General features: G+C 38.5%; 1 protein-coding gene across 2 annotated transcripts in view; it reads right to left on the bottom strand.

Annotated features, from left to right (window-relative positions):
* Positions 1-18,393, bottom strand: part of PPP2R5E (protein phosphatase 2, regulatory subunit B', epsilon isoform) — a 71,487-nt gene that overhangs the window by 25,860 nt on the left and 27,234 nt on the right. For both annotated transcript variants that reach the window (XM_009891197.1, XM_009891198.1), the window contains exon 2: positions 3,937-4,133. In XM_009891197.1, coding sequence (XP_009889499.1) covers positions 3,937-4,133 — 197 coding nt within the window. The remainder of the gene's footprint in view (positions 1-3,936; positions 4,134-18,393) is intronic.

The following is an 18,393-nucleotide window of genomic DNA, read 5'->3' as shown; positions in this document are numbered from 1 at the left end:
CCCACTCATGGCCATTAACACAATTCCCAACCGCTCTTCCCATCAACTGATACTGATGACAGTGAGGAGATCACTGCAAGCTTGCTTTGGTGGCCATCAGTAAATTCAATTTTATTTTATTTTTTTTTAAAAAACAACAATATGCCAAACACTTCCGTATATATCAAGCTAAAGAGCATGGTTTAAAGAAGTGGACCTGCACACAGGTTGACAAATAGCCAAGTGGTTTCACATTTAGCTATATACAACATCATATCATATGCTCAACAGAACAAGATGAAAAGATGAGATATTACGATTAGGGATTAAGGTTTTAATGGCACAAATCTAGGACAACTGGCAGTAAAAATATCCAGGAGCTGTTGCGCTGGCTACCACAAATGATTGTTTTTCAAACCCTTGTACCATAACACCACCACATTTTAGAAGTAATTAAAAATACCAGAGTTTCTGAAGAATTTTACAGGCAACCTTTTTCTATCCTAGTATCTATAAAGCCAAACTCCTTTTGGGTCATGAACAGAGAACGCTAATATACATGTACATTATAAAACTTTAAAACAAAAAAAAAGCCTTTCCACAGATATCATTTTGGATATTCGATAATTAAAAAAGCATTTTAGCCATTAATCCTTCTTTATAAATACTAGTAACTTTTTAAATAGCAGCTTCATACTGGTGTGCCTTTTTTTTCTGCTCTTAAATGATGCCAAAACTCACAAAACGGCTTCTTTCTTTTTTCCCTGTTTATAATACTTTCCTCCACCTCCAAATCACAGTAGCCCAGAGGGCCAAGCAAGACATATTAAATCCTGGATCCATAAACACTAAACGTAACAGGGAGGAGACCTTCCAAAGGGACACAGAACACTTCTGCACCATTTTGATCAGTTTTAAGATACTGGTCTTTCAATCAAAATGCTCCCATGACAATTGTGGCAGGCAGTCAACGAGGACACTAATTTGGTCAGGACATAGATACTGCTGTTTTCTTCACTATCACGACAGGTCACAGATTGTCAACTTGACAGTTCCTTTGTGAACACAGTTGGACACCTACATGAAAACCCTCAAAAGTAGATAAAGGTGGCAGCTGCACTCATGAAACCAACTTGTGTACAGTTAAGTCTGTCTCAGTACGCGATTATGAGCACAATTCTGCACGAAACATGAACATGCACTAATTGCAAGAAAAAGTTACACCAAACATGATGCTTCAGCACGAAGTGACTAATGCCACCTATTCACCAACCAGTATGTGCTGAAAACTTATTTTATATAATATTAGGAGTCCTACCTTTCCCTCTAGGGCCCATATAACTGCACTCAAAGTGATGGAGATGTCTTGCTTTTATAGGCAAAGACCAGGAGGAAAAATAGCACCTTTATCACTTAGCCTATAAAATACAAAATATGTGCAACGCACAAAAGCCCTGATGATGTGGTTTTGTAGAAACACTGCATTAGCATTCGTTGGGATGATCAACAAAAATCATTCATGCATTTTCCATGGATTCCCTCACATAAATTCAATAGCAGAGCACAGCATCCTGCTCACGTGGAATTCTACCACCAAAGTGTTTTCCCAAGAGCACATACGCCAAGAACACTGCTGGTTGCAATAGGCACAATTAGGGTACGCCAGCTTTCTCATTTTGAAAGGTTCTTTCCAATAGCTTACACCTTCATTGCAGCACAGGTGTCTGTTGCAGCCTAGTTTCTTACAAAATTTGAAAACCAGAACTTTCTCAGGAAATTCTTCAGGAAAAAATATGTCCACTTCCCTAATTACTTATGCATCTTTTCATTGATAAAAATCTAGGCTTGGGCAGTCAGAAGCCACTGAGTAGCCAGGAGAGGACTTGAGAATATTCCTAGTCCTTCCCTGCTTAGGTACCTTGGCACTGAAGAGAAAACGTAGCTTGAGTTCAGTACCAGAGCCCAAATGCAAGGCAGAACAAAGTAAGATGAAGAAGGGCATGATGCAATGAAAGATTCAGGGGAATACTGGAGAAAAGAAGATAAAACAGTTTTCCATCAAAAATGAGATAAGCTGAAACTGGAATTCCTGAAGCTCCAGTACCAAATATCTGTGAAATACACTGGAAAAATTCACACCGTATCTTTACTTCCAGTGACTCCCCCATATCATAGTTACAGAGTATATTTAAGTATTTAAAACCACACTTTTCAAACTATTTAGGCAATGCATCAGTTCCTTAAGATAAAAACAATTTTGTGAATCAACATAAGTGATTGCAGGGACAGTAGGACATGCTAGCAAAGGGGTTTTGTGTCTCTTCCACAGTTTAAGTTCAGATTGCTTCACAGGTTATGATCTACGATTCAAATGGAACTTCATGAGCAGTTACAGATGAAATTCTTCTTTCTTGGGGCCCAACCTAAGGCAACACTAACTTGCAGAATCTTTATTCTACAAATGCTGCTAAAGCAAAAAACTATAACCAAAGTCATTGTGAGACCACAACCTCAATAACAGAAACATACAAAAAAAACCCCAAAAAACAACAACCAAATTCTCCCAGGAGGTGAGTTTGGAGGCATCTTCTACACATAGGAAAAGCAACCAATTTTACTGAAGTTACCTGTGCATCAGTGTCCTGACTATACAAAGAGTATGACATAATTTTTTGATCTCAAGGGGTACAAGGAAGATTAAACTAACATTTGCAAACCATTTAGACACTACAGTGCAGCACCGCAAAAGAATTCAGCAAAGAACGAGTAATTCTGTATTCAGACTGGTATTTGAATGGTGCATTAGACCACATCCTGAACAAACAACACAGCAGACTGAAAAACAGTTCATTCAGAGATGTGTCCAGTACACAGGGGAGAAAGGGAGGGTGGGGGAAAAGGGGAAGAATCTGATCACTTAATTATAGGCCTTCTGACAATGCGTGCACACAAAGAAGCCATATTAAGATTTTTTCCATACACCCTTAATTCTGTTTTTTTTCTTCGCTATTAACTGCTTGATGATTCTGTCACAATTTACAGCTATTTTTAAATATTACAGACAAGCAACACAGCATGTATCTGTGTGTCAGAGAAGAAATAAGGAGCATATATAATGCAACGTAAAATCTATCCACGTTTTTCTTCTTACAGCACATAGCCAGTGGATTCCATGATCACACAGTACCATTAGGAAACCAACATCACCAAATCTATATTTAACTAATTGCCTTCTCTTGTAGGTAATAGGTTATGAGGGTTCCATATGCTAGTACAGGATAAACATTTTAAAGCATTGATTGATTTTGCCAATCACAATGAACATTCTTCACCATATAGGATCTGGTACTGTTTCCATTTTTTACGCTGAAAACACCGTATTTGACAATTTATATATAGAAGGTATGGCTTTATTGTTGAGTAATCTTGCTCACTCTTAACCGCAGCTGCTATGAATCCACATAATACAACCAGGAAATTTTCACACTGATCCTATACAACATTTTTAGCATTTATTATTTAAAAATCATTATCCGTGCATACCTTAAGCTATCTCCGCCTAAAGTACACACTCAAGAGCCTGGATAAAGTACAAAGATAGATAAGAAACTTGCAAAAATTATTCCATTATTTATACTTGCGGGGGGAGAAGGGGTAGGGGGAAATGCGAGGGACTCTGATTTTATGGCTCCTGGCTTTCTCCATCAGGAAACAATCCCGGTTTCCTTGCATATATTTGTGACACTATAACCACCACCATCATCTACTTGACTTTAATTAAGCACATATAAAAATTAATATTTTTGTCTTTGGAGATTTATCCCCAAGTGATGTCTAGTAGAAAATACAAACCAAAGGCCTCATTTAATCCACCTACTCCAGGGTTCAATTTCGCCCACAATGCGTAACTGGAATTGCAAGTGGATTTAAAGAGACCATGAGAAAGAAGGAACTCACCATTCTAACTACTTCAGGGTAAGTCTGCTCTGTCAAACAGCCTCTGCTTATTGTAATGTAGTCCACCAGTTCATTAAGAGTGGAGCGCTTGTATTCTTTCATTTTAAGGTCTGAAAGTGTGTCCATGAAGTCAAAAATGACACAGCACTGTTGAAGTTTCTTTAGGAACAGTTCAGGCTGCTCTGAAGATGGAACGTCTATGAAACAAGAAAGGAAATCTTTGTGAGTCTGGCATCTTATTATACAAAACAGGATTTCTTTTTGAAGATCAATTTCAAAGGAAAGCAGCATTCATACAATTTTTGTAAAACAGAGCTCAGATTAACAAATGAACCCCTTATAGGAACTGTATTACTGTTGTATGTTTGAGATCTTGAACAACATATTGTAGAAGTAATTTAATCATCACCTGCTATTAAGAAAATAAAGTTCACCAAAAAATACAGACTTAAGTGAAGAATGCAAACACAACAGCATTCAAGACTTAATTCTATGATATACCACTGCTTTCACTGGAGGCCGACACTCACCATCGTTAACTTATACTCCAAAGAAGGAAGAAGTAACTGTCAAACAGATCAAGCTTGATTAATTTATATTTTTAAAAACACTGCGTCATTTATAACTCTGTATGAATATACATGAATGTGTATACGAATACACAGCAAGACTATAATTCTGCAGATAAGTTTCAGATTCCATCATTACCCCCATGTTGACACTTCCCATAGCAAAATCAATTTTACTGAAACACAGTGAGGATTTTTTTGCTGTAGTATAAACACACAACATGCATCAATAGGAGCATTTTCACACAAAATAATAGCATGTGCTTGACCAATAAAGTAAGCAGAATGTATTACTTCCTACTTTTGCTCTGTTTTCATAATTTGCAGCAAAAAAAGACAATAAAATAATAAAAGGAATGTCAACTTCTTAGTGGTTTGTTAGTTTACCAAGTGCATCAAAATAGTACACAGAAAGCTTAGTTTGTCCAATGTCCATGTACACAAGAGGCTAACTATAGCAGAAAGTTGCGGAAATTAGATATGCATTTTAAGTCTGAAAGTATGCCCTCAGACTAGAAAGCACTTCACTTCCTTTGATCTACTTTTTTTTTTTAGCACATTTGTCAGCCCCAGCATTCAGCAAATGATCTTCCAAGCACAATACAACACGTAAATGAAAAATTTTGCTGATTTCAACTAGAAAAATTTTAATACTAAAGAATTGATGTTTATGACTTAAACCTTGGACGTACAAATAAAAAGCCAACCTAAGATGAAACTTCTTATTGTTGACACAAGAGTATGCCAAGTTAAGGAATACTTGGTAAACACTGGAAGCTGTTAGCAATTGCATAGTAGTTTTAAGGACGAAGTACCATGAATCTGTTTTGATTAAAACCACATACACCACAGTTACTATTTTCAAGTTCAAAAGACCTATGAAATATTACGAGGTCATAGTATATAGCTGCATAGTTTTAAAAAGTACTGATAGAGATGCAAGGACCCCAAGGCACTTCACACCAACTCTCTACATTGCTTCTGCACTGAAAATAATAAATATGGATTGCAGTACAAATAAAGATGCTATATGCTTTCTGACCTAACATGGTTAAGTCCAGCAGTTTATTCAACCTTTTTCTGCTTACAGCACTGTGGTAGTGACAGGATTCAACAGGTTAGCAAACTGCATGCTGCAAAGAACAACCAAGATCTCTGTAAAGTTTAATTGTTGATATCAGGCAGCACACACCAATCTCATATTAACTTGGCTTGGATAAGCTCTATAACGTCTTTGTCCGAGGGAAATTAAGGGTGGGAGGGGAGAAGTGGTACAGTTATGACGCCGCACTTCCTATCATTGGAATTGTCCACCCCACATTCCCAAAGGCTATATTCATCTGTGGCACAGAAGATGCAAGAAATGTGGTCCTGCAGAACCCCAACAGGAAGAGCTACATGGGAGAAGAATCCCCCCCTGCAAACACCACTGCAAAACTGACAGTCCCAAAACCAAGTCACTCTAAAGCCATTCGGCTGGCCAGGTCACTAGCACACATTCAAACGCCTCACAGCAGGCCGTGGTGAAACCTAAAATAAGCCAAGGAGTCACAGAAACTCATTAGCCTTCACCCATTACAAAAAAGACCACTTCTATTAGCACCCTTTCTAAGGTTACAGCCTTACAGGAGACAAACGGCCTGAGGAAACAAAATACTTGTGACTGCTTTCTTGACTACCTGCCTTCAACTAATACAAAAAATTAAAATGGACTTCATAATTCACTGTTATTAGCAAGCAGCCAATAATTAATTGGGTAACAATTTCTTCCAAAAGATAGACTGTAAATTCAGGCTGGAAAAAAAAAAAAAAGAAGTGCAATTGGTTACTTTTCAAGAGTATTATTTTTAATTACAACTTCCACTCTTTCTTATGCTATCTATAATCCACCACAGAACTTGACAACATGTAAATCTATGATGTTACATGAATACAATGAGGTTTTGGTTGCATTGTTCTACATGGCTTGCACACACTTCCTTTGACCAACAAGGATATCATAGTCAAAGAAAAACACAGATTGAAATCAAACGGGAATCCACTAAGGTACAATTCAGCGCAAGTTACAACCAGACTCATATGACTCAAGATTACACTCATTTTAAGGTAGGGTCAGTATTAAACAAAAATTTTAAAATGACGAAAGCATTAAAATATCTAATAAAACTTTGTTTTCTTTTTTCCTTCCTTTAAGGTGTGGGAGGAAAATGAAAAATATAATTAAGTTCTTCTCAAGAAAAACCATTCTGGAATACTACATTAAATTCATGCCAACCTCACTACGTCAATGAGCCATGCGAACTATAGCAGCAGACAAACAAACAAAAAAAACCCCAACCAAAACACCCACAAACAAACAAACAAAAAACAAAGCCCCACGAAATAAAAGCCCACAAAACAATTGTTCTGGTCATATCTGCTTTTCTTTATTAAGCAAGTTTCCATTCACACTACAAAATAAAATTGCAAGAAGTTTCACGCAATAATATTTCTCATTGTTCTTGGGAATTTGGGGTGCCTTGGGAACAGGGTAACACCTAATGCCTAGGGTTTTCCTACTTGGAAACAGAGAAAGTATACAAGAGTAAATTTTATGGGGGCCTAATATGCATAGCACACGAAAAGGGCAGCAGAAATTGGTAAAATCGTTATTCCGTGTTCCTAACCTTTCTACAGAGACCATGCCATTAGTTCATTTGGGGTTTTTTTGTTTGAGTTTTCTTTTGGGTTTTTTTTTTGTGTTTTCCTTAATCCTCTAATGCCTCTTTCACAGCTGTACAAACCTTTCTGAAAGATCACTAAGAACGGACTTCCCCAGCCACCCTCGTGCCACTATTCGGAGCTGGGAGCACACTGGTACTTGGGATACAGACTTAATGAGCTTCACAGCAACTCCTTAATGCGATGACTTGAAATGAAACACACAGTTCCTTACAGATGTTCACAGTTAGTTGCTGAAAAACAGCAAATAATTTTCTTCACAGCAGACGGAGACACAGAACTTTCAATGAATTCTGCAACATTTTACTCTTGTGCTAACGCACAACCAAGCATTCAGGCCCCAAAATTTAATAACCTGCGATATTACCATTATATCTACTTTCAGTTGAAAGAACTGAAAATTGAGCAACTGCTCTAATAAAACTGTGTAAATACCTGCAATACTTTAATAATCTATAAAATAAAATCAAAATGAAACTACTAAGTGGCATGTGTAATTTATATCCAATGCACAGGAGAGTATACATTTATTAAAATAAAAATTTAAAGGAAGATGAACTTCTGGCTAGATGACCGTGAGAACTCTCCTCATTTTCAGGTCTTTGCTAGCAGTTACCTTTCAGGCTTGTCAGTTTTCTCCTCAGCCATTTAAAACTGTACAAAGCTTTTGAAATACACCAAGTATTCACAGATTCAAAGGAAAATGACTTAGTGAAAGCAAGTACTAGTACATCCGAACAATGAGAATCAAGATAGAATCAGAATCTTTAACAAAATCAAGTGTTTTATAAAGTTATCAGAAAAACTGAAAGTACTGTAATTTTTTTTAGACATGGACCAATAATTGTTACTACAAGGGCTGAAATACTAATTTTAAAATGGCCAGAGCAATTCAGTTTCTCCCTTAATAGTCTTTTTCCAAAAGAATCCTCATCCAACCAGCTCATCCCTTCTCATCAGTCACCTCTGCAGTCTCTGCCTTCTGCATCCTTTTATCCACTACAGGCGTAAAAATCTGATAGCATACTTTTACTGCAAGTCTCTACCATATATAAAAAATATTCATGTTTATACTACATTCATATTTTAATTAAAGCTATTTACAAGTAACCTATTTTGGATCATAGAAAACTAAAACTATGCATCAGACCAGCAAAATTGCATCCAGAGAACTGAGCTATGTTTTTCCTCTCAGTGGTAGTGAAAAGCCAAGAAGGGGGAGATACCGAACACCTGCATCAGTTCTCTGACCCACTTCAGCCTGTAGCTTTGCAATGAAGGGTATAATGCCGGGAAGTGAAGAAGCGAAGACAGGGGACGAGACTGAGCTGCTTAAGCCAGCACCACAACTGTAAGGAAAAGTCATGGGATTGCAGATGCAAGACAGTATAGGGCCTAGAATTAGAATAAAACTAGACAAGTGATGTACATTACATATAAATTATAAAACAAAATTAGGATATGCTCACACATGCTACCCTGCACCCACATATGTACTATGAGAACATTTATTAATAATTAAAATCAAAATGCTCTCAGAAGAACTATAGCTTCCAGTATAGACATTACTGTTCTTAATTAGCTTGATGATGACATTCACATAAAGAACTACCATCATCTTCTTGTATGATGGTAACAGCAAACACCACATTAAGCATGAAAAATAAAAACATACTAAAACCAAAGTATGTCCAGAGTGGGGGGCAGAGAGATCAAGAGTAATTTTCTTATTCACATTAATTTTAAGAACTTCCTTATAATTTCGCAGCATCTAAGAACTCTGTACTCACTCGCCTCTGCCCACTGAGATTGTTTCCTATACACTTTCGCTATCAACAGCAAAATAATTCCCCAATTTTTCTTCAGTTTCCATATCTATCAGTCGTTTCATAAGCCTAACTATTTTTCTATTTAAGTAAAATCTCCCTGTGACAAAAAAAGCCCTAAAATACCAAACAAACTGCTCCTGCTTTGCTGCCACTCACCAAGCCACCAAGTTAAACAGAACCAACTACTGAAGCTACCTGCACAAAGTAGGCAGTTGTGCATAAATCTCTTTATGTCTACATCTATTTCCCACCGGCCACTATGAAGATTTTATTTTGTAAGAAGCTAACTTTCTAGTTTTTATTCAAATAAAACTTGTAAATTTGAATTTGAAAGCCTTTTGGTCTTCTTTGAGAAGTTCACTTCAAGAGAAGGTCTAGTGACAAAAAGCTTTCGCTAACTCAAAGCTTTCGCTAACTCAAGGTCCTGTCATACATATACCCGAGTACCTAACTGTTGTGGTTTAAGCCACAATTCTATAAGCCACTTTTCACAGTCTTAAGACGCCAAGGAGTACAAATGCCCTCTCTTTCTTAAACACACTTCTTGAGAAAAGTAATCACTATCCTGATTGCATTCATTTAATTTTCCTGACTGGCTGTCAATATTATGAATGCTTTATGAAGTCAGTAATCATTCATTTATAATAGCTGCTTTTTTCAAAGCTGTTTTCCCAACCCATTCTCTATACTTAATAATTACACAGGCAGGGCAGCAGTTAGGCACTGTGTTCCAAATATATAAAGTCTAACCAGTACCAACATTATGCACACAGCAATAAATACAGTGGGACAAACTCAAGCTGACTTTCATGAGTGAACACGCACAAAAAGAAAAGCACAACATTCACATACTGTTTCCAGCACATTCAAAACGCAGGATTAAAAGTGTAACACAGGATGTACTCCACCACTTTTCCTGATAATCAGTGTATCTTCAGATAATCAATCGCAAAATTGAGAATTATTTCCCTGACCATAAATTCCTCCCTTGTCAACCTGAAGAAGTTCTCACTGAGTGGGAGTCTCCCGGATAGTTTCGCAGGGATCCTGGACACTGTGAATCCCTCTACTGCTTGCCAGTACTCCCCCATCAATTCACAGAGGTTTTCAACAAACATCATTTACTGGGATGAGTAGTCTGAAATCAGTGTAGATCTAGATTTTGGGTTGAATTCCTGGAGTGCTTGTGGAGTAGCATTATAAGCAACAGACGTACTCTTAGTCATATACACTGACAAAATTTTGTAGAGTAGATATACTTTTAAATATATTAATCAAAATTCTGCCTTTACTCATGTATGCAGGATCTTATGAGCTTCAGACCCTTAATAAAACACACAGACGAAGGGCTGCTGTTTCCTTCATCACAAGAGCGAGAATTAAAAACAGACAATAAAAAGAATTTCAATAAAGCGTATTTTTCAAAAACATACTTTTAAAGTCTATGAAACCTCATTTAAACTTTTTGCCTACTTCCACAGCAGGCATGGTGCAGGCAACAGTTTAAGCCTCCTCAGTTTCACCCATAAAGCTCAATCTAGAGCCACAGCAGTCAAGGTTTCAATGAAAAGATTCCTTTAGGCTACACTTTGTCTATCTGTGACCAGCACTTGTTCATCCCCACCACTGACTACACCAATGAATGGTGTCTGCGCTGTGAACATCTTTCAGCTCGGAAGTGGATCAAGACTGCAAGCTTGCTTGTCAAAGCTACTGATGAGCCATAGCAAAATACTATTACATCCATACCAGTTGCAAAAGGACTGTATTACTGCAAATTAGCACCACTGATGTGTCACCCTCAAGTGAGTAGAGAGCTTCCAGGGTGCCCTAGGTTTTACAAGTTTGGGTACTCTTACTCATCACTAAACTCACATGATGCATCTGTTACGAAACAGAGTTATATCAAACAGCTCAGATGATAATAAGGAATCAAGGAAATACATAGTGCATACTGTGAATTCATGAGCAACTAATGGAAGACAAGATCACCACAGTATTTGGGTATACCGATCGCAGTTCTAGGTCCCACAAAAATAGACTCACAAGCTATCTGATAGTATACAGTGTCCCTCACCCTAGTACTAATAATCACCAGTTAGTAGTAAATGTGTCTTTTCATAATCAAGCAGCGATGCCTTCTTCCTTAGGTAAGTTGATAACACTTTTCAACCCCTCCTCATTAGTTCTTCAATGAATGGGAAAAGTTTAGACTAATGGAGTAATCCGAGACAGTCAAAGTCTACCTATTCTACCATTCTACTATGAAGTACATTCAAGCCAAAAATGATCCAGGTCAAAGAAGGTATCAGAGAAGGAACGGAAAAAGACTCAAATGACACAAACTTTAAAGAAAAAATGATGAGGGAAAAGCAAGTGGATGAGTGTGCCAAAAAAATTTCAGGAGAGATGGAGAACTACAAAACAGCTGTGAATCTTATGAGAAGGGGACAGAGTGAGATGCTAAGAAGGCAGAGCAACAATATAAAAAAAAGTATTAAAAGACCAAGAGAGAAAGAGAATGAGGTAGAGCATGAGCAGAAGACTTGCAAGAGACAGAGAGGAAAAAATTCTTTGGGGAATAGGTAACACAATAAAAGCACAAGAATATTTTAAAAGGAAAAAATAGGAGCTCAAAGTTTTTAAGCAAAACAAGAATGACTGAGTTAGTGATTAGGGGCTAGATTTGATTAAGCAGCTAAATATCTGGAGGTTCCCGACACTCTGTGACATCTTTAATATATCCCACTACATTATTTATGGTAAGTTTGCCTAGACATCAAATTAACACTTTTTTTTAGCCCCAAGCTGATCACAGGTTTTGTAGGCTGCTTTCTCCCCCTCCCTCTGAATTTTTACTAATATTTCAAAAACAATGATTAGCAATTATTTTTTTTTAAGGGAAGCAAAAAGGGTGGCAAAAATACACAGAAATGTTATTTCAATTTCCTAAATCGAATACGTGGCATAAAATCCCAAAATAAGACAAAAACATTTTGCTGAAACACTGAGAGTAATTGTGGCCAATTTTCCTGGACTGACTCAAGTTTCTTTTATATTGGCTCAGAAAATTTATGCTACTTGTTTTAAGTAGGTTATTACTCAATTGCACTTTCAAAGTACAAGCTAACCTTTATTCAGAAGAGTCAAAGTCACCAGGTTTGCTAAACAGTCACCAGAGAGAGCTGCTGCCCATGTTTGTCCTGCCACTTGAGAACACTGACCTGAGGTAGTGAAGAAATTATCAGGATACCTTCACAACACACCTTCTGCCTAACCTTCCAATGCTAGATACGAAAGACATAATTATTACTTTTCAAAATCTTCTCCAAGGGGAGGGGAGGAGATTTATTTTAAATGTCCTTAAAAAAAAAAAAAAAAAAAAAAAAAGGCGAGGAAACCCCAGAAACAGTTCATCTTCTACATTTGTATAAATATAAGCATACGTCCATTTACAGGATTTGTGGTTGGTCTGGGGTTTTTTGTTTGTTTGTTGGTTCGTGTTTTGTTTTGGTTTTTCTTAAGCACCGACCTGTTAATTTATCTAGGTGTGTAAAAAACCAACCAATACTATGCTGGGAGACAACACGAAAACCCAGTACAATCAGCTTATACTTTGGGGCTCCCAGAGCTGTGTTACAACATCCTTAGTGTAAGAATCAAAATATCCACAAATTTAAAGATCTCTGAATTTTAACATCATACTCCATTACAAATACAAGATTGACTTTACATGAAAAATTGTTGCTGTTGGGTTTTTTTGAGATTCCAGGATTAGAAAGTATTACTCCTTACACCTTTGCTCAATTCCAGCTGGTAATGCCTCTAGTGCTGGTTCCATCCATTGGTTCCTTTCAGCTGTGACCAGGAGGAGCTGTACACCAGAACCGAAGTCAGGCTTTCTATAGACATTTGAATAGCAAAAGTTACAGGTAGAGCAAATGCAAATCCAAAATAACCTGTACTTGCCTACTTGCTCAGCTCCTCTACCCTAAAACACATCACAAAGACCAGAGAAAGGAACACCATGTAAACAAAAGACATCTCATTTTTCAAGTGATTTCTCAAATTACAGACGTAGAGCAAAGCTACACAATAGTAACTTAGTGCTCCACTGGGTCACCCGACTGATGTCTTCCTTTCCTTTAAAATCACTAGCAGGTCTTCAGGCTGCTTTTTCAGTGTATTCTTAATTGCCTAGCTAGTCTCTAGGACCCTGCCATCCTCCATCCATTCCTAAGTTGGAATCCCGAACGCCAATAGAGACACAAGTCTCGGCTCATTATTTCAACTTTGTCATGCTATGCTCATATCACTTTAATCTTGTACTTTGTTTCTGTTAATTTAGAGAGAATGATGGATTATACTGCAGCTTCAACTTTATCTTGCTACATCATGTGCAATTTTTTGTGTGCGTTGTAAATTAATGGCAAATATCAGAAAATGGCAAGACTAACAATTTATAATAAACATCTCATGGTTTCCAGGTTCCTTTGATGGCAAAAAATCTAAAACTCAGAAAAACGTTTACAAGTTCCAGACTACTAAGAAACACCTTTGCAAAAAACCCACAATGGCCTGCTGACCTAAGACAGAAGAATCCTTAAGAGGATTATTGTCTTCCTTTTTATAATATTCTTATCAGATCACAATGTTTTCTGCATGACATGAGAAACTTTTGCTCTGTAACACTCATTAAATATAAGAACACAAACATGTCACAGCAATCTTACAGCTACCTTCCATTCTAACTGTGGTCACAAGGCAGTTCAGGATTTGCATTGGAATTTGTTTGGTGCATTAAGTACATAATGAAATCATGATAAAATTACAGAGCCGCACATGCTTCCTGTAAGAGTGCAAAAATTATACCTTGCTTAGTAAGTGCTCTGAAACTGCCATCCATCCAAATAAAAATATGCAATATTCATTTTGCTCCAACTACAGAGTTGCTCTGTGAATTTTATTCAGAAACACTTAGACAGGAAAAAAACTGAACCAAGAGCACAGGAAACCCAAAACATAACTCTCATCCAAATGGGCTCAGAACAAGTGCCAGGATTGCTACTCTGCCTGATACTGACCCACTAATTTAACCCAGAAGTCACAGGAGTACTTCATTCTCCTGTGAAAGAAGTAATTAAGGGAGAACTGTTTTACATATGCAACCCACCGTCTAAGACCTCAGGCTTACATTTAAAAATATTTACATTTATTAACTTAAATAATATACATACATATAAAATACAGATTCTGTCATCCTATTTATACATTTAGAAGAGTTTAATTGAACCCTGAAAACATAACTTCCATTCCCTTCTCATTTGGTAGTGTAAATTTAGTCAAGAACGTATTCTACTCTATGCTGATTTACCACAAGAGTCTCCCAGTATTTCCCAGTAATGCACTATGCCATACGACTGTCTGTCATGTGTTTGCTCTCTCATTCTCTCTGTAGAGGAATCAATGTGTGTAATGGAGTAAGAATTTTACAGAACGGCACACATGCAAGATGCTAGGGCTGTGCAAGAAAAAGACAAGATTTAACAAACATACCCCAAAGTTATGATGGAAGATGCAGAAACAAACTGGGCGTTCATTCTACAGTCCCCAAAAGGACAGCCCCCCACAAAAAGCTCAACTCCTTACACATTTCCCCTTTACTGCAGAAGCTCCAGCATGACAGAAGAACAAAATTATTGGGTTTGGCCTTCATTATTCATTTGATCTTCTAAAAACTAGTTTCAGCCCACTGAGAGCCTCTGACATCAGAATCAACACCCCAAGCTGGATTCAATGTTATGCCAAAAACAAGCTGGGGTTGCAGGGGGAGATGCCTTTGCGGAGGCACGTCCCTCGGGATCACCAGCCACAGCACTCACTGCTCATCTGCCTTCTCTGAGCCCGAGAACATAACCCCCACTACATTCCAGCTGAGCCACGAGCAAACACAGGAAAACCTGAAGGCACCTCCTGATCTATGCACTGGGATGGTATCTCCTTGCCAACTGAGAAATTAGAAAGCATTACTCAAAAGACGCTACGTGAGGACTTTGTACAAACAATTCACGTGGTTTATTTGTCAAGAAAGGAGGTTACCACATCATTCCCTCCTTCAAGATACGTTCCTTGCATAAGGCCTTCCTGTGCTTGGGCTCAGCCAGCTGCCCTGAGATACGGTCATCTGTAAGGCTCAGACTATGTTATTCAATACCTTATGACAATAACTCAAATTAGTCAAGCTGTTAGTTAAGGGAACGCCCTTTCTCATATTGCCAAGCCCAGTAGATCTGTCTAAACGAAAGAAAATAAATAAATAAATCTAGTTTAGTTTATTTTGCTTTTGCAATTACTGTAGAGCTCTCCCACATGCCCCGGTGCACAGAAATACACCCCTGCTCTAGACCATTTCTACAGCAACCTCTTGATCTTCAAATTACTCAGGATCGGGAACAATTCATCAATAGAGGGGGGAAAAATGACATTTATATAATATGCCCCTATAACCTGTCAAGTCTGTGTTATGCTGGATATTTTATGTTATCTGTATTATCACTACAGATGTCTATGTAAAAATACCAGCTATTCCTTTAAAAATAAGATCTTCTCCATCACAGCTTAGTTTTAAAACAATGTAAATGAGAGACTCATTAAAGGTGAATGATAATTACTAGTAGAAGTCCACTGCTTTGTTATACCTAAACCAAGTATTTTTGCTAAAACTTGGAAATGTGAGTGATGTAGAGTATTAGGCCACTTTTCTATCTTTTAAACAGCAACTTTTTTTTTCTGCTTGAATTGTAAATGGGATAGACATTTTATCTCCCCAATACAAGGTTCTCGAGAGCAAAGACCTCATTTCTGAATATTTGCAGTTGTCTAAAGAACAATCCTTACTGTAGCCTTGCATTACTATAATGCGCGTGGACATTTTTTTAGAACATCTTTTACCTCTGACCTCTTCCAAAAACACTGAATAAAAAAATGCAGTTTTCTTTTGGCAGAATATATTTACCGGCATGCACACATATCAATCACAGGTTTTCCTGTCCCTCGGAAATGCCATCTGCTATTGAACAGAAAAATCTATCTGATCATCACTGGGCCTTGCCACCTGAAGTGAATTTCTCTAGAAATTACTTAGCCCCTCTGCAACATGACTATCAGTCTACAACAGTATATTACCTTTAAAAATAAATATTTGACCCATTAAAAGTAAAGAATTTAATACAAAAATTAAGTTCTTCTCTGGGTTTCCAGCCTGGGAAGACAGGGAGCAGAATGAAGTCCCCATAGTTCAAGGGGAAACGCTTAGCGACCTGCTATACCACTTAGACACACGAAAGTCTCTGGGGCTGGATGGGATCCACCCAAGGGTACTGAGGGAGCTGGCAGAAGTGCTCACCAAGCCACTCTTCATCATTTATCAGCAGTCCTGGCTAACCAGGCAGGTCCCAGTTGACTGGAAGCTAACCAATGTGACACCCTTCTACAAGAAGGGCCGGAAGGAGGGTCCGGCGAACTAAAGGCCTGGCAGTCTCACCTCAGTGCCATGGAAGGTTATGGAACAGATCATCTTGAGTGCTATCACAGGGCACGTACAGGACAACCAGACAATCAGGCCCAGTCAGCCTGGGTTTATGAAAGCCAGGTCTTGCTTGACTAACCTGATCTCCTTCTATGACAAGGTGACCTGCTTAGTGGATGACGGAAAGGCTATGGACGTTGTCTTCCTAGACTTTAGTAAAGCCTTTAACACCATTTCCCACAGCATTCTCCTGCAAAAACAGGCTGTTCACGGCTTAGAAAGGCATACTCTTCACTGGGTAAAGAGCTGGCTAGATGGCTGAGCCCAAAGAGTTGTGGTGAATGGAGTTAAATCCAGTTGGCAGCCAGTCACAAGTGCTGTTCCCCAAGGCTCAATACTGGGACGAGTTCTGTTTAATATCTTGATCAATGATCTGGATGAGGGGATTGAGTCCACCCTCAGTAAGTTTGCAGATGACACCAAGTTGGGCAGGAGTGTTGGTCTGCTTGATGGTAGGAAGGCTCTACAGAGGGATCTGGACCAGCTGGATTGATGGGCTGAGGCCAGTTGTATGAGGTTCAACAAGGCCAAGTGCCAGGTCCTGCACCTAGGTCACAACAACCCCATGCAACCCTATAGGCTTGGGGAAGAGTGTCTGGAAAGCTGATCAGTGGAAAAGGACCTGGTAGTGTTGGTAGACAGCTGGCTGAACATAAGCCACCAGTGTGCTCAGGTGACCAACAGCATCCTGTCCTGTATCAGGAACAGTGTGGCCAGCAGGACTAGGGAAGCGATTGTCCCCCTGTACTCGGCACTGTTGAGGCCCCACCTCAAGTACTGTGTTCAGTTTTGGGGCCCTCACTACAAGACAGACATTTGAGATGCTGAAGTATCTCCAGAGAAGGGCAAGGAAGCTGGTGAGGGGTCTCAAGCACAAGTCTTAGGAGGAGCAGTTGAGGGAACTGGGGTTGTTTAGTCTGGAGAAAAGGAGGCTGAAGGGAGACCTTATCACTCTCTACAACTAGTGAAAGGAGGTTGTGGCGAGGTGGGGGTCGGTCTTTCCTCCCAAGTAACAAGTGACAGGACAAGGGGAAATGGCCTCAAGTTGCACTAGGAGAGGTTTAGATTGGATATTGGAAAAAATTCTTCACTGAAAGGGTTATCAAGCATTGGAACAGGCTGTTCAGGGAAGTGGTTGAGTCACCATTCCTACAGGTATTTAAAAGACAGGTAGATGTGCCACTTAGGGACACGGTTTAGTGGTGGACTTGGTAGTGCTAAGTTAGTGGTGGGACCTGATGCTCTTAAAGGTCTTTTCCAACCTAAATGATTCTATGATTCTTAAGATTCATAAACAAGTTTGAGAAAACTTAAAACTAGACAGACAGGGTTATGTCATACAACTAAGGTAACCAAAGGCATCGCTCTGCTGCGCATCAAGTCACTGCAAAACTTTATTAGTTTAGACCGTTAGAAATATTAACCAGACATAACAGTTTAGGCATTAAATATAATTAAAACATTTCCACCGTGGTTAGCAAATAATACTCTTCATCATCAACTGCTACCCTCTCTACATCTTCCAAACTACTCATTAGTTACGGTGCTTCTCTACTGAAGATGGTAAGCTGAAATTAGATTACCAACAATATTTATCCTCAGCTGTACTGTGGTCGCAAACTTCATCCTCAGTTGGCATCCAGGCCAAATTGAAGTCAATGGGCGTGTAACATTGGTTCATTAGAATTGTGATTACACCTTTGCTCTAATTGGCAGAAAGCTCATTGCTTACTAATCAAGAAAAGGAAGA

Source organism: Charadrius vociferus, unplaced genomic scaffold (assembly GCF_000708025.1).
Source record: "Charadrius vociferus isolate BGI_N301 unplaced genomic scaffold, ASM70802v2 scaffold308, whole genome shotgun sequence".
NCBI classification, from domain to species: domain Eukaryota; kingdom Metazoa; phylum Chordata; class Aves; order Charadriiformes; family Charadriidae; genus Charadrius; species Charadrius vociferus.
The sequence above is the reverse complement of the archived record's forward strand: the minus strand, read 5'-3'. Positions and strand labels throughout refer to the sequence as shown.